Genomic DNA, 24,286 nt, shown 5'->3' on the forward strand with positions numbered 1-24,286 from the left:
TTGGATTGAGCATTTAACCTGAAGCAACCTCCAAGGTGGCATCGACATAGATCTTTGAATAAAGAAGTTGATTATATGTAGGATCTGATTTTTTCCCCCTTACTGCCCCCATTCTTTTTTCATCTTACTTTGGTCTGAATGACGCTATAAGAAGAACTCTATTCATACAGTGATGAAAAGAAGCATTGGAGTGATGAACTACTTCTGCGTGAAAAGTCTAAAGCAATAATTCAAGTGCTTATGCTTTAGTATTTTCCTAAAGTGCTTGTACTTGCTGTTTTTATGCCTTCTTGGAGCAGCTAGAGCAGTGGGCTGATGGTTGACAACAAATATACTGCATTGCTTTCTGCCTGATAGAGTGAAGCATTCTTTGTTACTGTATGTTATGGAATCTTGGTTGAACAAAGAGTATTATCATTATTATTTGCATTTTATTGTCCTTTATTGTCTGAATTGTTACGTGTAAAGGCATTGCGACCTAGATGTACATTTCAGGAATTTTTAAATGAAGAAATATTAACCTTGAAGATCTGGTTTTGAATAACTACAGAAAAATAATTTTTACTTGTGAGTTTTAGATATAAAGACTAACATTTTATTAATTAAAATGAATTATGAATGGAAGCACTTGATTAGTCATGTGTGCCTTTTCTGGTAGAAATCTGACTACTACTAACTGGAGACTGACCTTGTCGGACTGGAGAGAGCTGTGATTATCTCTGCCAGAGCAATTGTCTCTTTCTGTACAGAATGGTGTTATGTTGTCTATAACAACGAGCATACTGTTTAGAAAAAACTTATGTAGAAATTAAACAAAAGCAACGTATTTGATATAAGATATAGAATATATGCACTGTTGTAATTTATATTTTAATATTGTTTGAACTAAGATCAATACTGAATGAAAATTCAGTAGGAACAGATTTTTTATTTATAAAATATTTCTTGAAAACTTTGTTAGAAAATACATTGTTAACTGAATTGGCAACTAGTAAACGTATTAGTTGTATGAGTTAAAAATTTGAAAACACAGGAGTAGTTTTTGTAACTTAGGTTAGAAGAAAAGAACTTTTATGTTCTGTCTGTGTATCACTGCAACAAGGCAATTGCAAATTTAAGTTGCTGTTTTTTTAATTGATCAAATGAGTCGAGTGTGCATTGTTGTTTTGGAGGAGGTGGAAGATGATTCTCCCACATTTATTTCCAAACTGCCTCAGGAAAACATATCTCTACATCCTTCAGCTTCAGAGTATGGCATGGTAAGGGACTTCTCTTGTATGTGCCTTATTATAATTTTGGTTCAAATCACTTGACTTGATATAAATACTTTTGCATATAAAATATAATTGATAATTCATCTGTCAAAATAGAAATTAATAAAAATTCAATATATACTTACTAATTACTATTTTATGGCAAACTGTATTTTCTAATATTCTGAGGAGGATTGTGGCCATTTTCTTTAGAAATAAAAAGGGGAAATAGTTTAATGGTCAGCATCTGCTAGTTTAATGGATTCTAATTGGCTGAGAATTCTTTTTTAAGAACTCATGGTGCGCTATGTTCTTAAACATGTATACATAGATCGTGTGGTTTTAAACTACTTAATCTTGTAATAGAAGCTAATGTTCTATTAAGATTTAGATTGATTCATTACACTATGGCATATGTGCAGTGTTTTCCTAAATTTTGTAAGGATGATCAAACATGTACAGTAGATATTCTTAGAAATATGTAATGATTGTCAACAGATAAGTTAGGTATTTTGTACTTCTTTGCTTATCGCAATAACTACATAAACTTTCCTTTTTTTTCTATTGGCAAGTTTTGTAATGATAAAACGTGCAGTAGATATTTTTCAAAATATGTAATGATTATCAACAGATAATTTAGATATTCTGCACTTCCTTGCTTATCACAATAACTACATATACTTTCCTGTATTTTCTGTTGTAAGTGAATGTATTATTGCATTTTTTTAAAGTAATGTGGTAAGGATATATAACTTTCTTTCTGTCGCAATATGTAATATATTCCATAATAGAATACATTTTTGTTTTGTTTTGAAAATAGTACAGTTGTTCAAGCAAAACATTTTGTAATGATGCTTTTTATAACTTTCTAAGATAACTTTCTAAATGTTTTTGTTATTCATGGTTTAATATATAATTACATTTGAGCATTACTCACCTTAAAATTAAAATATATTGCTGTTGTTTATATTTCAGCCACCACTTGTCCAAGCTATATTTAATGGGGATCCTGATGAAGTTCGTGCACTAATATTTAAAAAAGAAGATGTCAATTTTCAGGTAAGCAGATTTGTTTTCTCTTTATACTGCTTTCTCCTTTTTAGAATATGATTTAATCTTAGTAAATTCAATTCATGCAAGTCAAGATAATGCTGTTATTACTTTCCTTTACAGATTTTAGCTATTTTTTAGTAAACTAATGTTAAACAAGACCCTCATAGTTTTAAAATGTATTTTTAAAGATTCAACTATCACTGACAAATTGCAAGAAAGAAAATTGCTATGACAAATGTCATTTTGACACTGTATTTAGTCATAGAATTTATTTGTGTTTATTCTCCAGGTTGATACTCCACTTTCAAATACTTTCTGAATATGTTATTTGGCAATTTAGTAGAACTGGAGTTAATTTTCTTTCATGAATGCAAGAAGCTTTCTAATACTGTTCGGTATATCATGAATACCAAAGCTTCCTAATCACTTTATTACTAGTATGAGTAAGTTATTGGTTTTCATGGAGGTTAGGACAAGAAAAAAATCCAATAAAATGTTAAAATGTGGCATAGTTCTTTCAGTGTTCTATCATAAATATTATTCCATTAATATAAAACATTACATAGGGCCCCAAAATCCCAAAATAAATAAATGTTTTTATAACAAAGTTGCTCAATTAAAATTACTGATTTAGCAGGTTTTTTTTGTCATTTAAAAATTTTTTGTTGCAGAAACCTAAAATATTTTTGTAGCACTTGGGAGTTTATTGGGCCTCGGAACTGTGCCCATTGTTCACATAATATAACCTAACCCTCTTCCAGCGTACTCCATTTCTTCTTCCCTCCTCTGTCCCTTTAGACAGTTAGAGCATATACTTATTAGACTGTTTTGGATTTTTGCCACTCTTTATGCCATAGGCTATGTAAAAATAGGGTCTGGAAGGATGGGTTATAGTTAGTATGAACAGCAATATTATTTTTACATATATGCAGCTACATTTTCTCTGTATATCTGTTTGGAAATGGTATATAATATCTGTAACTTTACATTTCTGATTAAAAGTAAATTCTAAATTTATTGAGATGTAAAAAAGCATAATTGAGATTCTCTTCATTAGTCTGGCACACTATGAGAAATATATTTTATGTACTAATCAGAAATAGCAATGTCAGTTTAACTATTTCTTTGTGATATTTGATTATGTAACATCATATAAACTCTTAGTGACCACATAGATAATTTTTTTCATGACAATCTATTCCTAATCTGTTCACTTGCTAGAAAAAAATCATTTGGCAAATTGAATTTCCTGAATAAATGTAGGAAACATTCATTTTGTTGATTTATATGTCATTAAATATTTTGTTGGTATGAAGCAATAAAATAGGCACCTAGAGCACTCTGGAGGAAGATCAAGTATGAAGTCAATGGAGCATAGGTAGAAGCCTATATGAGAACTTAACCTTGTGGTGGCAAGGGTGGAGAACATACTTATTTCTCCATCCTTATTGCATCTTCAGATTGCTGTCAGGAGCCCTGTTTCAGGTGACCAGGGAGCTCCTGCAAGGCCACTTTAAGGAATATTCTTAGCATCTGTCAGATACAGTCGCTTGACTTGTCAGAGTTGAATTCTGGCTAGACAGACCCTTTGGAAGTAACTGAAACAAGTCTGAGTCCTGTTATCAGGGAGGAGTTTAAACCAGTTGACCTGAGTAAGTGGGCAGGGTCCTCATGGCTATGAACTTGGCAAAATGTATTCTGGACCTTTGCCCCTCCTAGTTGATTAAGGCCTCCCAGAAGGTGGCATGTGGATGGGACTAAGCAGTGGTTACTGCCTCTTTGTGGAAGGCGGTGGTACTGCCTGCCTTGAAGGCAGTGGTGTGCTTGTTTTCAAAAGATGTCAGTATATCCAGCCATGTTAAATAATTTTCATGTAATATTCAAATTTCCTATTTTGGTATGCAGCTTTAGAGAGGGCCTTGGATGAAGTGGATTGTCTGGACTCTTTTTAGCGTGGGCTCAGACTGGAGTATAGTAGGAGACCATGAGTTCAAGTCCTGCCTTAGCTGGTTGACAGCTGGTTGACTTTGGGCCTGTGCCTCTGTTAGTCCAACCCACCTCATAGTGTTGTGGGGAAAATAGGAGGAGGAAGGTGTGTTGGATATGTTTGCTACCTTGCGTTATTTGTAAAAAATAATAAAGGGGTTCAAATAAATATATAAAAATAAAATGGCATTGAAGCTGCATTGGTTGCATCTGCTGATAATCTTTGGAGGGCTCAGGGATGGTGCAACTGTTACGGCTCTATTGGCTCTCAATACCATTAATCCTGGTCTCCTGGACTGTCTCTGGAATTGTGAGTGGGAGACACCATTTTGTGGTGATTTCTCTTTTTTCTTTGTGGTCGGTTACAGTTGATGCTGATGGGTAAGGAGAATAGAACCCAAGGCTCATGTAGTGCTCCTCTCCTCTCCTCTCCTCTCCTCTACCTACATGAAACCATTGGGTAAGGTTATCTGATGGCAAAGTGTACGATGTCATCAATCTGTTGATGATACACAGCTGTATGTCTCTATCCCCGTTTGGACAGATGATTCTGTCAAAATGCTTGGATGCTGCAAGATACTGGATGGGGAGTCAGTGATTTTGATTCAATCCTAGAAAGGCAGAGTGCCTTTTGTCATCTTTGACATTGGAAGAGGCTATACTCATCTGGATCATGCCTTGTTTTTGTTGATTATTTTACTTGTTGTTTTATGATTATGTTTTGCTGTTATGAGCCACCCAGAATTATTTAAGATGGGGAGCCATACAAATATTTTAAATAAAAATAAAATAAATAAATACTTTATTAGAATCGGAATAAGTTTCAGTTCAATTAATCACTGAAGATATTTAGAAGATTACTAATATAATTATTGCTGCCATTACCACATTTTAAATTATAGTAATAATCTTGTTTATCCAATCAGTGCTTTAATTATTTTATTTTTAGAGTGAGGACACTTATTTAGATTTTTAAAGTTATGATTCATCTACTTAATAGCAAGTAAAATTTGATAATATAATTATTTATTTAAGTAGTACTCATTTTTTTAACAAATTGTTTAACGAGAACTTTTAAGTCTGATTAAAACATCCCATTTAAATAAAGGAAATTTTATGTCTTGAAGATTAGAAATATATTTACATATATCTGTATGAATTTTAAAATATATTTAATAATAATTTTGGCTTATATGGGTTTTATTGCTTTATTTTATATTTTCAGTTTTAATATATTGCTTAAATTTAAAAAAATCTGAAAGCAAATATTTTATGCCAGAATTTTAAATTGTAAATTATTTCATGAATGAGTTGCTAATGATTAATATTTTTCTTCTCTTAATAAAGGATAATGAAAAGCGGACTCCTTTACATGCTGCTGCATATTTTGGAGATGCAGAAATCATTGAGCTGCTTATTTTATCTGGTATGAAGTTTTTTGTTTATAGATATTTTGGGCAAATTCTTCATACAAAAAACCTTTTTTACAAATCCTTGCAAATGTAGTAAGAAATAGTGATAATCTCCTTTATATATTAACTATTTTAATATCAACAAAAGGTCAACTTTGTGGACATCCATTTCTAAAGAGATGTAACTGCCTCTATGATACTATATTTCTGGTTATTATATTATTTCTGTGATTCAAAAAAAAAATCACAGAGAAACCAAGTTTTAATTAAAATGTTTATTTTAAAGCAAGCAACAAAAAAATCTAACGTTCAGAAAAATTAGAGTTACTATGAATTTTACAGAGGAAAAAATGTCAGATGTTATGAATTAACATTAAAAACAATGGTTAGAAATAAGTGTTAGGAAGATCTATATGGCTAATTGTCACATTGGAATTCCAATATTTTCCTTTTTTATATGAAAATGTAAGGTTACTAAACTGTTTTTGATTGGAGGAATTTGGAGTATTGTTAGAATATGCCAAACTTTCTAGAATGGAAAATCTAGCAAGTTCAGTTGTTTTCAGTGATTATTAGCATGCCAAAAGAGGAAGTAGAAGTAGTTCTTGACTTACAATCAATTCAGTGATCAAAATTATGATGGTGCTGAATGAAGGGACCCATGACCCCTGCCTGAGGTTCCAAACATTGCATGACCCCATAGCCATCTAATCAAAATTTGGGTGCTTGACTGTGCACCCACCTTTATAATCATGGGAGCACAACTCCTCCTCAACCCCTTGGGCCAGGAAGCTTCAGTTGATTAAGAACATGGATGTCTGCGACAGGCCAGAAACCCTTGGCTAGCTAGACACATCATTTCATGAGCCTCCTATCCCACCATTCCTGGGAAACCTTGCTTTCTCCCAGCCCCACCACAGCCAGAAAGCCACAGCCACCTAAGCCCAGCAGCACAAGGGTCTCTTCCCCCATCAGTAGCCAGCTCATTTAATGACCATGAGTTACAACCAAAGTTCTGGGCTCAATTGTGGCTGTAAATAAAGGTCTATCTGTATAGCTCAGTGAGTCATGTTGTGAATCATTAGTTCTAGTAGATCAATACATGTAGTCCTTGAGTTACGAATGTAATGCAGCCTGCCCATTCCACTTGTAACTCAAAAACTCGTAGAGTGAATTTTGTACCTTAAACAAGATAATTCCCTTGCTTGTTAAAACGCATGCGGCTCGTTCAGTGAACATGAGGTATCAGAGTGGGGAAGGCTAGGAGGGCCTAGTAATGGAACAGGCCCCCAAGGCCTCCCCGACCCACTAAGATACCGCATGCTTCCCCCTTCCTTTCTGCCATGCCAGACTCACCTGGGGATATCCTTCTCTCTGCCTTGGTTCCTGCTGCCGCCCGGATCTGAGGCCAGGGGACGCTTCTGTGCTCTCACATGGCCTGATCTAGGCTCTGGAGTTCTTTTCCAGGCCACTGCTGCCTAGATTTGAGGCCGGGGAATGCTTCCTCAGCCCCCTGCAGCCCGATTGGGCCTGGAAAATACCTCTGGAGCCTGGATTGGGCCACGGGGGTGTGTGTGCAGAAGTGCTCCCCAGCCTCAGATCCGGGCCACAGAGGCCTGGAAAAGGCCTCCAGAGCCCCGATGCAGCCTCCAGAGGAACACGGAAGTGTCCCCCAGCTTCGCTTCCATTCTTTGTTGTAGAGCAGTGGTTCTCAACCTGTGGGTCGGGACCCCATTTGGGGTCGATCGACCATTTCATGGGGGTCGCCAAGCAAGGCTGTCCGCCATTTTTTGTCCGCCATTTTTTTTGTCCGCCATTTTTTTCCCCTTTTCCGGCAGGTGCCTTACCTCCCTTGGGCTGGGCCAGCTGGTCGTCCTGCTCCATCTCTGCCGCTTGCCAGCTACGCCTCGGCCAGCGCAGGGGGCGGAACCACGCATGCACGGCGCTCCCGGGCAGGGAAAGTCCTCGACTTACGACCGGTTGGCTAGTCCTCGACTTACGACCGGTTTAATCCTCAACTTACGACCGGTTTAGTCCTCGACTTACGACTGGTTTAGTCTCGACTTACGACCGGTTGGGGTCACGGCATTAAAAAGGTTGAGAACCACTGTTGTAGAGAACAGAGGCCTAAAGTACCATGAGATCACGTGAGATCAATAGCTTGAGATCTCACCCCACTGATCTTGCATTACTTTAGACCTCGAATCTCTGTGAACGTACCGAAGGCCTGTAACAGCCAAGAAAGCGAAAGATCTCAATCTTCGCAGGGTGAGTATTAAAAACCTGGTGCCTAGGGAGACCCAGGGTGGGAAGGGAGGGAATAACCAGGGTGAATGTTGCAGAGCTACTGCAGTCGCTCGTAAGGGCGAACGACTGCCGTGGTGCTGCAATATTCGTAACTTCGGGACTTGCTTGTAAGCACCACGGGCGCTCATCATGTAACTTTGAACGAGCATTAAGTGAACCCTCGTAACTCGGGGATTATCTGTATAAGGGGATTAAATAAATGATAAGCAAAGCATATATTAAATGTTATGTAGTATTGCAATTTTGAAAAGAAGCAGAAATCTTTCTTAGAACAGGAGTCTAATAAAGAAATAGGTTTGCTTATTTTTTCTAAAGATACATTGATTGATTGATTTGAAAACACGCCATTTTATACACCTACCCCATGTTTTAATGTTTTCCTAATAGTAATGCATGCATTCATTTTATTTTTATTTATTTTAATCCAATTAGTCTTTTTAACGCTTTTCAAAACTTGCCTTGAGAATTTTATCCCTAAAATTAACTAACGATCCTTTGTAGTTCTTAAGATTATTATTAATATGATTTTTAAATAGAAACCTGAGAATTAATATTCCTCTTGCTACTATTCCTATTAACAAAATATTTTAATGGGATAGAAATAAATTTGGACAACTTACTATTCTTCTAAAAGCTATTTTCTTTTATTCTAAGGATGTAGTTTATTGGAAGCTCTGCATCTTCCATTTCTTGCAGTGTAATCCTATGAATGTTACTTGGAAACTAGTCTCACTGTGTTCAGTGGAGCTTATTTCTAGGTAAAATACATAGGATTACAATTTTGAATTCTAATCTGTATTAATTCTTATCTTTGTTTTGGAACTTCAGTTGTGGTTTCCTGAAAGATAATACTGTAAATTAGCAGGATGCACCTACTATATCATTTTAAACAGATAATTATATTACAAAAGTTGAAAATTATTAATTAGTTAGAGAATCTACATATTAGTCAGGGAGCTTAATATCTTAATAATCATATCATATGTAAACCTTGTGCCATTCATTTCCTCATTGAATGATTTGGAAAATTAAACTAAATTAAATCTTCTAAAGGAGAAACATAAACTGCAGTTTGCAGAAAACTTGATTAAAGTATACTATTACTAATTAGCAGCACTTAATACTTTTATTATTTCTTTTAAAAATTGTTTGTATGATATTAATATTGCTTTTTAAAAATTTCTGTGCATCTATTTGCAGGAGCTAGAGTTAATGCCAAAGATAGCAAATGGTTATCTCCTTTACACAGAGCTGTTGCAACACGTAGTGAGGTATGCAAGGCTTTTTAACATTTAAATATATTTTATTTCAAAATATTTTTTTATTGTAATCTTTAATTTATAGCACTTGGAGAAGGATTGGTATTACTCATACATTGGCACATTTGCAAGCTATATGGAGCTGATATATAACATCTTCCTATTATGATGCTGGTAAAATTTTCTATTCGGTATTATACCATCATAGGCATGATTGATTCTAAAGGATGATTGGAGTAAGAGGATAAGGATGAGGCAGTGAAGACAGTCTATACCAGTGCTACGTTAATCTGTCAAAATAGCTTTTTAAAAATAAATATTAATCGGATTTAACAAAGAATGTAGACAATTAAGTCCCGTCAAATATATATGTGTATTACATTTGGAATATTACTTTCCTATGGGGCTATCTATTACTAATTATAGATATAACAAATATAATAGTGGATATAATTCAATAGGAATTATGAATTTCAAAAGGGCCTCTTTCTTCGTTATTATTTAATAAAAAGACATTTTGCTATGATTCATGAATAGAAGCTCTAAGAGTTGGGGAGACAGATGGTATTTATCAGCACTACAGCATGGTAAGACTTAGAACGTCATTTTAGCTGACATTAATGCATGTTCTAACTTACCTAATATTTGCTACAACCAAAAGGCAGATAGGACTGCTTCCAAAAATATAGTAACAATTAAAGCATTTGTTTTGCTGTGAAAATAACTAGTAGCTACTGTCAAAAGCATATTGTGGGGGGGAGCATGTGTAGTTCTGGGCAAGCTTGCCAAAATGTAGGATGTGATAAGAAGCAAATAAATCTGACAGTTGCCTATGTGAAAACATTCATCCATGTACTTAAATACCATAATTATTTTACAAGTACATTTATATGGATTTTTCTTCTTATCTTCTTAAAGATCCATCAAAACTACAGCTTTTGCTAGCATTATTCTAAAAGATAAAATTTGTCAAAGGTAACTCAACAGGATTAGAAATCAGTCACAAACTATTTTTAATTTTTTTATTGACCTTTTCTGCTTAACTCTCCATTGAATCGGTAGATTTCAATGATGTCTTGGTTTTTGGTTTAAAGAAATGTTAAGAGTGGGAAGATCATTAGTAATTATATTATATAATGGTGTGTTATTTTTTAGGATGCCGTTCAGGTGTTGCTGAAGCATTCAGCTGATGTCAATGCTCGTGACAAAAACTGGCAAACACCATTACACATAGCAGCTACAAAGAAAGCTGTCAAGTGTGCAGAAGCTTTGGTGCCGCTACTCAGTAATGTAAATGTATCAGATCGGGCTGGTAGAACAGCATTACACTATGCAGCTTTGAGTGGACAAGTTCAGGTACAAATGACTTATTTTCAGTTCCCCAAATCCCCTAACTTCAAGCAGGTGTTCATTTATCTGATCTTACTGCTACATATAAAGGAAACAACAGAACATACTTGAAATTTCAAATATAATAGGAAATCATCATAGGGCTAGCATGTTAAAATGGTCCTCTAATCAAGCCATTATTTTATAATTTTTACTCAGTTGATGTTATTGCATTGTGAAACACAAGGAATTAAATATAGAATTACCAAACAAATTTCATACAAGATACTACCCAGTTCCAGACAAGCAAAGATTCAACAGTGTCCTGCTTTATAGGCATCCAGGCATTCAAGTTTTCTTACTACAGGTAATGTTGGCCTTCCTGGGAAAACCAGACAGGAAATATGACTAGATGAGCTAAATTTACTTTATTATAAGACTACATTAACAGAATCCTTCAAATCTGAAAATACAGATATTCTGCCTGCCACTTTTAAGTGATGGATCCATTAGGGGGGACCTTTCTAAGTTTCTTTCTTTGGCCACTAAACAGTTGCAGGCTTCTGCTGCCTCTCTTGTCTGATGGTTTGCTAGGTGGCATCTCTCTCTTTTCCTCAAGGTGAACTATGCATTCCATCATAATGGTTTAAATTTAATGATCACTTGTTCAGCAACCATTCAAATGTACGAAATACTGAGCAAGTGCTGGTTGTAAATGGATCTCATACTTGCAGCCATCATTATATCCTGTGATAACATAATTGTGATTTGAGACTTTCTCTGCTGGCCTCCCACAAGCAAAGTTAATGGAGAATCCTGTAAGAAGTTGGAAGTTGCAGTCATATGAGATCCTCACTTAACAAACTGTGGAGCTTGTTAATGGCAACTGGGACTTAATGGCAACTAGGACTGTTGGAGCTGCTGGTGCTAAACCCCACAGTCACATTTTTTAAAGACCGTGTTGTTTAATGACTAAGTTTGAAGATCTATGTGGTGTTTTTAAATGAGGACTATCTATACTTGAAACTGGTTAACAAACACTATGGACACAATTACATTTTTCTTGTGGTTTGATTTTTGGGCCTATCCTTCATATAAGATGTAGCATTAGATTGGAAACTTTTGCTTGTTCCCTAAGGTTTATAACTTTCTTCAGGATTTTAGAAATAAACTGTATTGCTCTTAGTAAAACTAATATGTCAATAAAATCTAAAATGAGTTTTATCTGTCTACTAAAGCTTAGCAAGAGCTTTGGCTTCTGTAGAAGAATATGAAGATAACCTTGAAGAAGTAGTGCAAAAACTATTAAATATGCACCAAATTAGTTTGATAAGGGCTAAGGAAGAAGGGGTGAGAAAGATATTTAGGATAACATTGACTTGATTTTGTTTGGAATAAAATGGGGCAGACAGAATTCAAGATCCTGTTCTCTAATCCGGCTTACCTTGGAGGACTGATACCCTCATTATAAATATAAATTTTAAATGAGATTAAATATTATACAAGCGGTAACATTTTTATTTGTTATAAATGAAATGTTATTGTTTAAAAATGTTACCCAAGCATTGAAGATTGGACTTCACACAAATAATTCTGTATATTAAGAAATATAACTATCTTCATTCTAGATGGTCAATTTATTATTATCTAGAGGTGCCAATATCAATGCCTTTGATAAGAAAGATAGACGGGCTATCCACTGGGCAGCCTATATGGGTATGTAAATTAACTTTTTTTCCCCCTTGACTTCCTTTAAAGCAGGCATTTGCATGCTATTTTCTTCCTGCATAGTTTGCATGAGGTTTGAATGGATATTTGGGGGCATATTCCTGTATATTTCCTTCTTGGTACAGATGAAAATTTATTGCTCTACCAGTATTGTAAGGATGACCTAATTTAAAATAATGATATTCTGTTACCAACAGACAATCACATGTTGTTATAAGTAAGAGTTCTCGCTCTGAATTTAAAAAACTTTTAAGTATCTGCTCTGACAGAGTTACAATTGGTTAAATATTTAAAAATAACTTGTATTGTAAGTACTAGAAAGAAAAGGCATTTTATATGTTCTTTGGCAATTACATATTATAATATCAGAACTGTAGCAACTTAAAAAAATATCTATATCCAAGTATTAAAACTGATCAATTAGTGTAGAAATTGAATCTTTTCAAAAGCTTGAACAGATAGATCCCCATATTCCTGGGACTAATGGGATTGCACTACTCCAAGCAGAACTAGTATTCAGTTTAGAATCCTTTTGGACTCACAACCCTATTCAAGGAACAGGTGGCGGGTGAAGCCATTGGAACCTTTACACAATGTTGTATTGTGCACCATTTACAGCTATTCCTGAACAGAGGTTACCTCCTGAAAAGATTGCAGCAGTCCCCTTTACATGGGGTTGTCCTTTAGAACAGGGCTTTTTAACCTTTTCACCGATTGTACCACTTTTAGAATATGGAAATATTCAAGTACCACCAGTCACCTAGCAAGGTGTCAAAAACTTGATGATAAAAAAAAAACAAAAACGGAAAAAACCCTAACCCTAACCCCTTTAATATCCTCTCTTCTCTCACCCCCTTTAATATCATCTCTTCTCTCACCCCCTTTAATATCCTCTATTCTCTCAGCCTCCTTTATATCATCCTTTATATCCTCTCTTCTCTTACCCCCTTTAATATCCTCTCTTCTCTCACCCCCTTTAATATCCTGTCTTCTTTCACCCCTCTTTATATCCTCTCTTCTCTCCCCCTCAGCAGGACCAGGCAACGCTGAATCTTTGCCTGAAAACTGCATGAGGCTGCCTGCCACCCCCAATCAGCTGGAGCTGCATGCGCTTATCCTGGGCGCTCTGCAGGACCCAGGCAGCCAATGCATCGCACAGCTCCAGCTGAATCTCTGCCTGAAGACTGGGTGAGGCCGCCTGCCACCCCCAATCAGCTGGAGCTGCGTGCACTGATCCTGGGCTCTCCGCAGGACCCAGGCAGGCAACGCCTCACGTAGCTCCAGCTGAATCTCTGCCTGAAGACTGGGTGAGGCCGCCTACCACCCCCAATCAGCTGGAGCTGTGCGCGCTGATCCTGGGCTCTCAGCAGGACCCAGGCAATGTGTTGCACAGCTCCAGCTGAATCTCCACCCGAAGACTGCGTGAGGCTGCCTGCCACCCCTAAGGCCGCCGCCAATCAGCTGGAGCTGTGTGCTTTGATCCTGGGCTCTCAGTAGGATCCAGGCAACGTGCAGTTCCAGCTGACTTTCCCACAAGCCTGTGCGGTGCTGCTGCCACTTTACCTCATCCACTTTTACACTTTTTAAACACTTTTTTTTATAGTGCTGTTCAACCTGTCGTACGCGTACCACCTACCAGGTGCCAACGTACCACTAGTGGTATGCATACCACTGGTTGAAAAGCCATGCTTTAGAACATCCAGAAACTGCAACTGATATAGAATGCAGCAGTATATTTAGATGTGGATGCTCCTTGATCAGGCTACGATCTTTTACTCTGCAACCTGCATCGCCTACTAGTATGTTTCTGGGCATATTTCAAAGTATGGTACAGGTAGTCCTCAACTTACAATGACTGTTCGAAGTTACAACAGCACTGAAAAAAGTGAGTTAGGACTGTTTTTCAGACTTAAGACCATTGCAGCATCCCCATGGTCACATGAGCAAAATTCAGATGCTTAGCAACTGACTTGATTTATAATGGTTGCAGTGTCCCAGGGTCAAGTGACCACCTTTGTAACCTCCTGCCAATAGGGAAAACTAGATTCACTTAACAATCATGTTCCTAACTTAACAACTGCAGTGAATCAGTTAACATCTGAGACAAGAAAAGTCATAAAATGGAACAAAACTTGCTTAACAAATGTTTCACTTAGCAACAGAAATTTGGGGCTCAGTTGTAGTCTTAAGTCAAGGATTACCTGTAGTAAACCTATAAAGCTTTTCATGGCATGGGACTGAGTTATTTGATGGACCATCTCTCCAATTTTATTTATTTATCCCATTAGGTCCAGCAGCAAAGGCATGTACTGAGTTCTAGTATTAGGGAATGCCATCTGGTGGAATACAGGAACAGAACCTTTTCTTTCAGGGCACCTATTCTTTGAATCATCTGCCCCCTCAAGCTGGCCTTTTATAAAGCATTAAAGATGGTTTTGTCACTGAGCTTGCTGACAGACCTGTATAATGATTCTACTGATTTGTGACAAAAGGTTTCTTTTTACCTCAGATGCTGATTACATGTATACTTTGTGTGTGTTGTTACGTATTTTGTGGTGTTTTGAACTCTTGTTAAAAATTTGAGATGGGTAGTCACATTGAATGAATGAATTTTATTTTATTTTATTTTATTTGTTGAGGTTATATTGATGTGGTAAAACTGCTTGTAGCTCACGGAGCAGAAGTGACATGTAAAGACAAGAAATCATATACACCATTACATGCTGCAGCATCTGCTGATATGATTAATGTAGTCAAGTACCTTCTTGATCTTGGCGTTGATGTAAGTAGAATTAATTCTAAATCACATTATTTCATTTAATTTAATAGGAATACTGCCATAATATAACATCTTTATAAATAACTCATACTTTCAAATAAGAGTAAACTTGCTAACATTTCAGTTGTCTTTTTAAAATGTCACTTAATAGATTGTAGTTTGTTTTATTAAACTTGTATTTCAAGCAGTATCATGACAGTCTAATTCTGTCAGAAAGTGTTTAAAAATCATTATTCTCTAAAACTGTAGTCTTCAGTATAAGACATAAGTATTTTCATGACAAATGTATAAAAGTAATAAAGATAATTTACACAACAGACATAATTAAACACCATTCAAATATTGAAAAAACAACCAACTTTGCTCATCATCTCACAAATCTAAAACAAACAAGACAGTGGAAAAAACGCCAATGATGAAAATATTGTTTTTTTCTGACTTTTGCTGCTTCTATATGAACTTTCAGTTGCTTACTGTTTTAAATATTGCTGAGATTCAACACAATATGGAAGAATGTCTTATCGTGCACCTTGCCTTATTTCTTCAAATGAACATACTGAAAATATATTTTATTCAGAGATATTATAAGCCTACCCCAGTCTAGTCTACAATGACAGGAAGTAGGCTTTGTTATTTATGGGAATCTATTAGAAGGGATTAAATTGTCTTCTGTAATTTTGACTTTTTATATTCAAATTCTGTTTTTTTTAATGACGCACAGTGGTTCCTAAAACTCTTTGAGTATGAGTTCTGCTGTGATGGAATAAAAATATTTGGTATAGATGGATGGACGGATGGACAGATAGCTTTAATGAAATTTATGTAATTGTTTTTATTCTTTAACAGATCAATGAAGCAAATGCATACGGCAATACACCTCTTCATATTGCTTGCTTCAATGGACAAGATATTGTAGTAAATGAACTGATAGACCGTGGTGCTAATGTAAATCAAATGAATAAGAAGGGATTTACACCTTTACATTTTGCTGCTACATCAACTCATGGAGCGTTATGTTTAGAAGTTCTGGTTTCTAATGGTGCAGATGTAAATGCGAAGGTAAAATGACTGAAAGGTGAATTTTAAATGCTGTAATAATATTTTGAATATCTTTATATATTAATGTAGATATCATCCCTATAAGTCATAGAAAGTAAAATATTCATTTTTAATACCCAAGAAATACATTTTATTGTGCGAATATTTAGGGTTATATTCTAAGGATTATATTCATCTATTAATTACAGGAGGCTTTGACTTATGACCATTTATTTAGCAATGGTTCAAAATTATGATTCTGAAAAAGGTGACTTACAACCTATCCTTAATCTATACTGTATATATAAATTTCATTTTGAATATATGTTTAGTATATTGACAAATAATAATAAGCAACTGTGAACACTTTAAAAAGTATTCATTTATTAATCTCTGAATAAGAGAAATTTTATGTGATGCAAAATCATCAAACTTAAACTTTCTTTCATTAGAAAGAGACACAGGAAAAAATAAATAAATTGGTCCACAATCCTGAAATTATTTATATGAACCAATATAATTAACATTATTGACTATATGATAATAATTTATGATGTTTACAGTTTACTAAATTAAATATTATAAAGAGACACAAAAATACAATTTATAATAATAGATCAGCAATAGACAAGTGAAAATGTTTCCTGAAATTTATCTTAGCTAATTTTGATTGAAGATTATATAATAAAAGTTTTGAAAAAATAGAAACATCCTTATATATTAAGATTGGCATTTCCAAAATAACTTTATAAGAATAAGGTGTTATTTTATGTATTTAATAATTGGATAAGATTTTAGATGCCCCTTTACTACATTATTTACAGTCTTATAGTTAAAGCCAAAAGTGCAGGTGAATATGCATAAAAACTCATATATTCATGTAAAAATTTTGTGTATGCTTTGTATTTAACTTGCCTACTATCATTAACTAGATACCAAGGGACTAAAAAAAATTTGTCAAATGTAATGGTTATTTGGTTATTACTAAGAATAAAAAGTGATCATCTTGAAAAATCTATAGCTTTTTTTGATTTGTAATCACCAGTAGAGTTTTTATATAAAAAGGAATATAAATAGGAAAGAACAATAAGCAGAAAATTCTGTATTTAATCTTGTAAATGGTCTTGATAGTCATGGGTTTGACTTCTTTTTTCCCCAGAGTAAAGATGGAAAAACACCATTACATATGACAGCTATTCATGGAAGATTTTCAAGATCACAAACCATCATCCACAATGGTAAAATAAAAAAGCAGTATTACTTATATTGTTTGACTATTATTATTTGGAATGATCATATGTATTATATGCTTAAATTAGTAATTATATGAATCTGAATATTTTAAATACAGATTTCAGACTACAAAATCTGTAGGATATTGTTTCTCTTGTTCAGATGTCTGAAATTCCATCATCCTTCAGTGCTTAAGTAGTTCCAAGTTCTATTATAGTTTTTCTTTGATATTGTTTATAGCTTAGCTTAAATTTACATCCTGATTCCTAACTCTAAAATGTAATGTTATTATTTTTAGTTTTATAAATAGTGATTTTTTTAATGAATAAATTCCATATAGAGTGAAGACTTCTCTAGGTGGTGTAAACTTTTGTCTTCTCATTTCAATCTTTAATTTGTGGTACAAATTTGCTGATAGTATTATTTTCACAAAAAACTAATATTTGGGACTGCGAAATTAACTAACATCACTCTATAATCACAAGAATAAAATGCATGTGTACTTTGGTGTTATTTAAATCATAAAACTATTTTTACTTACGAAAAATGTTAAAATATTATCACACTGCAAAATATATGTGGGTCTTGTTATCTAAACTGTATAACAAATCAACAGTAGGTGTCATTGTGTGTACTCTTCGTTTTTTCTTTTTTCTTTGTACAGGAAAAATAGTATTAGTTATATAATTGTACTATCCATAGAATTTAATCTCAGCTTCACCATTTGAAATTCTCCGATAAGATGTTTTTAAATATGAATTTATTTGTTTAACCATTTAATATACTCACATGACTACACTTTATATTAATTTAATATTCAGGAGCGGAAATAGACTGTGAAGATAAAAATGGAAATACACCATTACACATAGCAGCCAGATATGGCCATGAACTGCTCATTAATACACTGATTACAAGCGGTGCTGATACAGCAAAGTAAGGAGCATTTAAAATTTTTAATTATGTATAAATGTGGTATATGTGTGGGTATGCAAAAGTCATGGATTCAGAAATGGAATTTTCCATGAATTTTATCAGAATGAATCTCTTCTAGACCATATTGGCTTGGGGAAGCATGACAATTTCAACAGCATGATTAGGATAGTTCATCATAATCCAGAAAGGAAATAGAACATGTGTTTTGCAGATACCTAAAATGCATGTTGATTCAGAAGGTTTTGAGCAATAGGTGGATAACTCCTTAAGGCATTTTAGTGCCTCAGTAATAATATAGTAGCAAAGGTTATAAAATGCTTTTTGGAACAGAAGACTCTCATTCAAATGTAATATAGTATCCTGCATAAAAGAAATTACCTGGGTAAAATGGCGCTTGAAAGAATACAAAATACCCAACCAATATCTTTGAAATATGATTCTTTGCAATGGAAAACATTAGTGACAGCTTACATAGCAATTTCCAGAGAATTTACTGGTTTAAATATTCTATGACAAATAGAGTTCATAATTCTTTAAATTCATCTGTTGATATGCACTCTAATATATCCCTCCAAAATTTACAAAACAATATTTATAAATTTATAGTTCTGGCAGTAAAATTTATAATTTAATTCAACAGTCAAATCTCAATGTATTAGGACATTTTAACTCAACGAAATTAATGTCCATGAAATGGAATTTGGCATGACATCCTGCACTATATGTATTGTAATAAGACTGTGATGTCTGATTGTGGTGTATCTTAGGCAGGGAATACATGGAATGTTTCCTCTCCATTTGGCAGCATTAAGTGGATTTTCAGACTGTTGCAGAAAGCTGCTTTCATCAGGTAGGCTATTTAAATTAATTTTAACTCTTCTCCTTTAAGCTGCTTGCATATTGAAGAAAAGAATTTGATATTATCAAGGCAAATACATTATAAAAGGTTTCTATAGCAGAACTAGGCACTGATAATTATTGAAAGTTATGGCTTTATCTCTGATCCACAGGGAAAAAATTACAGTTTTCAGATAGTGCTTTTTTTTAAAAAAACCAGTTAAATAAATGCGTGTCTAAGAAGGGAATTCAGGGTCAACCCTGCCTGTCCTGTGAGTGAACAGTAACTAGCAAATTAGTCTTCTTGCTGCCATCACCTCACTATAAACTAACTGGTTTTCCCTTCCACACTAGCCTTTTGGGGAACCAGGAGAGGACTTAAGACTTTGCTGCACTCTGGGTCTGGATGAATGCAGAGAGGAAAACAAAATTAAAAAATTAGTGAGTCAGTAACTTAGCCAAGCTGAGACAAATAAAAGGTCACTGCTAGGATTGAAACAAAAAAAACCCCAGCTTCATTAAAAATAAGTTTCCATTAACACCACAGATAGTTTAAATACAAAATACTTTAACACAATTCTAACTATGGCTAAATAACTTCCAACCTGTGACTGTCTTATTCAGGATTTCAACTAGCTCCCTCAGAAAATACGTCTAAAACTCTTCCTATCAGAAACTCGCAGAATCCTTTTTTCCCCATTTATTGGCCCTTAATGATCAAATTTGGCTTTTGATTTAAAGGGCCAGGTAGTCTGCACTACAGCATGATATTACTATCTTTGGTCAGTGTTTATTTGTTTTATTTATTAATCAAATTTATATAACCACCCATACCTTATCACAGGGAAGACTTGCTCTAACTAGCCTGCTTTTTGTATTTATATCAATATCTCTGCTTTTCCATCTTATTCATTTTAACCATTGCAGTGTGGCCTAAGGTTATCCTTTGTTTAATTTCAGATGTAAAACTGCCATCTTGAACAATTTTTGATCCAAGGAAAATATTTTTTTGAACTAATTCAATTTCCTCCTTGCTGATTTTAAGCAACTCATATCCAGCTGCAGCTGCCATCATTATCTTTGTTTTCCTAAAGTTAATACTCAGTCCTACCTTTTCACTTTCATCCTTGATTTTCCAGATCTTCATTTTTTCCAGATCTTTTTTATTTTCAGTCAATAGTGTTGTATCATCTGCATACCTCAAATTATTTGTGGTTCTTCCTCCAATCTTCCAGGTCTAAATTCTGCATGATCACTTCAGCATACAGATTGAACAAAAATAGTGATAAAATACATCCCTGTCTAGCTCCCTTACTGATCCTGAACCAATCTGTCATGCCAAAGAACATTCTCACTGTTGCCTCCTGATCAGTGTACATCTGATAAGTCTGATAAGGGGGGTAGGAAGAAAATTTAGAAAGCACTTTATTTGGTACAGATACAAATATAAAAAAAACATTAATCTTTTTTTCCAGAATTACCATAATACACAGTACTTCTATAATAATAAATAGTTATAATAATCAAATCCCAAAGTTAAAATTTCATTTATTTCAAAAAATAACAAAAGTGCCTTTCAATCTGGATTACAAAACATTGTTCATTTCTGTTTTGCAATCCTGATATTTGGAAAAAGTGTCTAAAATGGAAGCTGATAAATCTGCTTGGTCTTGCTGGCCATATATTTGCTGGTACAAATTTCTACTGTACTCTGCCAGAGACAGAATCATGTCTCTAATCTTTTGTTGTATATTTAAAATGCAGTGCAGGAACTGGAGAATTCCTGCTGTGTCCTAAACCTAGAGGGGCATTCTGTGTAGTGCATAAACAAGCTTTCAGTTCAGCAGCTTGACCTATAGGAAAGGTCAAAGGTTTGGTTTGCCTTTTTGCTTGCCAGACAGTCAGTGCAGCCATTGAGCAGAAATTCACAAGCATGTACTTAAATTCCAATTCAGAACTGGGAACGGAATGTGAAAGTGGCTCAGTTGACTTTGCCTCTGGAAGTGACAGGAATTCAGAGGTCAGGTTTCTTGTTAGACATAGTATATTTATACTCAAACTGAAGGCAGAGGTCAGCTGTCTTGCTATGCTTTTGCTGTGATAAGACTGCTGGGAAGGTGAGGCAACGGCAGGAGACAGTCTGATTAAAGCCCCTCAAGGAAAGCCCTTCACCCTTCATACAGAAGAAGGAAAGAGATATTCTCAAATAATTTGCAGCTTCACACTACCTTAAACCATACAGTCATGACAGAGAAAGCATACCTTATGTAGTTTTTTCCTTTTTTAACATATGTGTACATATGCATATTTTATCAACAGACAGTATATATAAGTGATGTACAGGTAATCCCCGAATTATAAATGTTCCCTTAGTCAATGTTCGAAGTTACATTATAAGTGCCCTCTAGTGGTTATGAACAAGTCCCAAAATTACGAATGTTGCCAGTGCCACAGCAGTCGTTCATCCTTACAAACGACCACAGAGGCACTGCAACATTAACCTGTCTATTCCTTCCCCCCTCCCCATCAGGTCTCCATAGGCACTAGTCTGTGGATACTCACCTTGTGAAGATCTATAGAGCCTTCAGTTTCTTAGTCTGTTTTGCTGCTTCAAGCCTTCGGTGCATTCACAGGGAATGGAGGCCTAAAGTACCGCAAGATCACGTGAGATCACTAGCGTAAGATATCACGCTACTGATCTTGCGTGATCTCATGGCACTTTAGGCCACTGTTCTTTGCAAATGGGAGGCCTGGATGAGATCTGCGGCAAAAGGCTTTGCAAATGGAGGGAAGGCCTGAAACATTGAAGTCTTCGCTCCATTTGCAAAGCCTTCAGGAAAGGCCTCTGCTAGTGAAAAGGAGACCAGCGGCAACACGCGCTTCCACCTGGGGCTCTGTTCTCAGTGGCAGAGGCCTTCAGGAAGCCTTCGTTGGCGAAAATGGAGACTGGGAGTGATGCGCATATCAATGCGGAGCTCTGTTTTCGACTGCAAAGGCCTTGAGGAAAAGCCTTTTCTGTCGAAAAGGTAGCACCAGAATGATGCACGTGTTGCCTCTGGCCTCCATGAGGCACACTCCCTCCAGGAGCTCCATTTTCATTGGCAAAGGGCTTGAGGGAAAAGCCTTTGCTGTTGAAAATGGAGTCCCGGAGTGAAGCATGCATCAATGCGAAGCTCCGTTTTCGGCAGCAAAGGCTTTTCCTCTGGAGGAAGAGGAAACTGGTGACTGGAAAGTTCTCAGCGCTGCCTCACCACATACATTGGACAAACCAACAGAAGAATAAATGCACGCATTGAAGAACACAAGAACTCAGTCAGAAAAGAGGAACCAACGTCTTCCCTGGTCCAATACCTTAAAGCCACAGGATATGAAATTGACTTTAAAAAGACCAGAACTATCGCCAAAACTGAACATTTTAACAACAGAATAATCAGAGAAGCCATCGAGATAAGAAAAACGCCCACACAGCATGAATAAACGAGATGATACCTTCCGCCTACCAGCCATTTGGAAACCCGCCCTTATTGGCAAACGAGTCCCTAACACAAAGAATGACACCAGACCCACACTCACGAAAACCACACAGGATGTCACCACCACACATCCACGCAAAAAGCAAACCCAAACCCACACAGATGATGAGGCACGACCACAAACTAGAAGCCAGTCCACAGGTGCATCATTAGCCACTTTAAATCCCTCCAATCCATACATGAAGCAAACTGACACCCACCATAAAGATGTGGCACGACCACGAACACGAAGCCAAACAACAGCAACGAAGCTCACCATCTCAAATCCCCCTGCAACTCAGACTAACCTGAGCACAACAAAGCCCCCACCCAAACAGAACACTCCCCCATCCAATCAGAGCACAGCCAACCCCCCATCCAATCAGAGCACAGCCAAGCTCCTTAACCAATCAGAACACACCTCCACCCAATCAGAACACAGCCAAGCTCCCACCCAATCAGATCAAACCCCACTGGCAGTTAAAAGGAAGAAACAGCTGCGATCACACACTGCTCCTAGAATCACGAAGCTGAAGACACCAGCCTGAAGATGACGAATGTGACTTCGTCGAAACGTCGCCAAGACACTTCTAATTTTACGCGGGAGAAAACCCGAATAACCAAAGACCTACATACAAACACCCGCGAAAACGCCAAGCTTTCGTCAGCGTCCTGCTGACATCATCAGGGCTTAAACGGTCAGTCTATGGGAGAGTTTTTATAGTTCAAACTTGGCCTGCACACGGCCCCTGGACCTTGTTATCGGTCCTGATTGTATCAGCTGCGCTCCGGCGGTGATCCTCCGCCGGTTGTCCCTATCCTGCAAGACTTATCTATGTGGTTGCTCTTGTCAGGCTCATTTGCCCACGGGTTGGGGTGGACGTGGCACTCTTCTTTCCCTCTCTCCTCAGCCACATTCCCTGTCCCCCTTGCATATGTGATTCCATGTTCCTATTCTCCGCAGTGGTTGGGTCCCCTTGGCTCGCTTTGTTTTCTGGACCCCCGCTGGGTTTGGTCACCCCACTATCGCTTTCACGGGTATAGTGGGGTGACCAAACCCAGCGGGGGTCCAGAACACTATTCTCAACTCTGGACTCACATGATGGAGACGGGGCATAGCTTCAACCTTGTGGATGTGAGGGTGATTGCCTCCTGTAACAACAAAAGTGGTAGACTGCTTAAGGAAGCCTTGTTATCAGACGATGCATCTATCAATAGGCACATCGAGCTGTGCCAGGCCCACCTTGCTTTAAGAACATGGGAGAAGCAACATCGGTACCCGGTTGGGAAAAGGGGATCCTACACCACCCCACGAGCTGCTGTGCAGGAAGTTGAGGATGGGCATACTCCCCGATTGGTTTGGAAAAAGGAAGGGGGTGGAACTCCCTCAGCATACCAATCCCCTGGGATGCATCCTGTTGAGGATCCTCATGGTGGTAATCCTGGGGTGCAGTCACCCATGGGCAGACCCGTTGACCTCTTTGACCTTGCTCTACCATGCTTTGAGGAAACTGACACCCAGTTACGACTCGCACACACCTGGCAGCGCAACTGGGCGTATGTACGAACGGGGAGCAACTCACGACCCCCTAATTCACCGAGTCGGGACAAACCGGTTAACAAC

At 36.4% G+C, this 24,286-nt stretch overlaps 1 protein-coding gene across 1 annotated transcript in view; it reads left to right on the forward strand.

Moving 5' to 3' along the window:
• Positions 1 to 1,142: 1,142 nt before the first annotated feature.
• Positions 1,143 to 24,286, forward strand: part of ANKRD28 (ankyrin repeat domain 28) — a 55,935-nt gene continuing 32,791 nt past the window's right edge. The window contains exons 1-11 of the mRNA XM_029283099.1: positions 1,143 to 1,259; positions 2,229 to 2,312; positions 5,640 to 5,718; positions 9,212 to 9,282; positions 10,426 to 10,626; positions 12,228 to 12,315; positions 14,967 to 15,109; positions 15,953 to 16,165; positions 17,304 to 17,382; positions 18,199 to 18,313; positions 19,081 to 19,163. Coding sequence (XP_029138932.1) covers positions 1,143 to 1,259; positions 2,229 to 2,312; positions 5,640 to 5,718; positions 9,212 to 9,282; positions 10,426 to 10,626; positions 12,228 to 12,315; positions 14,967 to 15,109; positions 15,953 to 16,165; positions 17,304 to 17,382; positions 18,199 to 18,313; positions 19,081 to 19,163 — 1,273 coding nt within the window. The remainder of the gene's footprint in view (positions 1,260 to 2,228; positions 2,313 to 5,639; positions 5,719 to 9,211; positions 9,283 to 10,425; positions 10,627 to 12,227; positions 12,316 to 14,966; positions 15,110 to 15,952; positions 16,166 to 17,303; positions 17,383 to 18,198; positions 18,314 to 19,080; positions 19,164 to 24,286) is intronic.

This window comes from Protobothrops mucrosquamatus, unplaced genomic scaffold, assembly GCF_001527695.2.
Source record: "Protobothrops mucrosquamatus isolate PMUCROS unplaced genomic scaffold, P.Mucros_1.0 scaffold18, whole genome shotgun sequence".
NCBI classification, from domain to species: Eukaryota; Metazoa; Chordata; class Lepidosauria; order Squamata; family Viperidae; genus Protobothrops; species Protobothrops mucrosquamatus.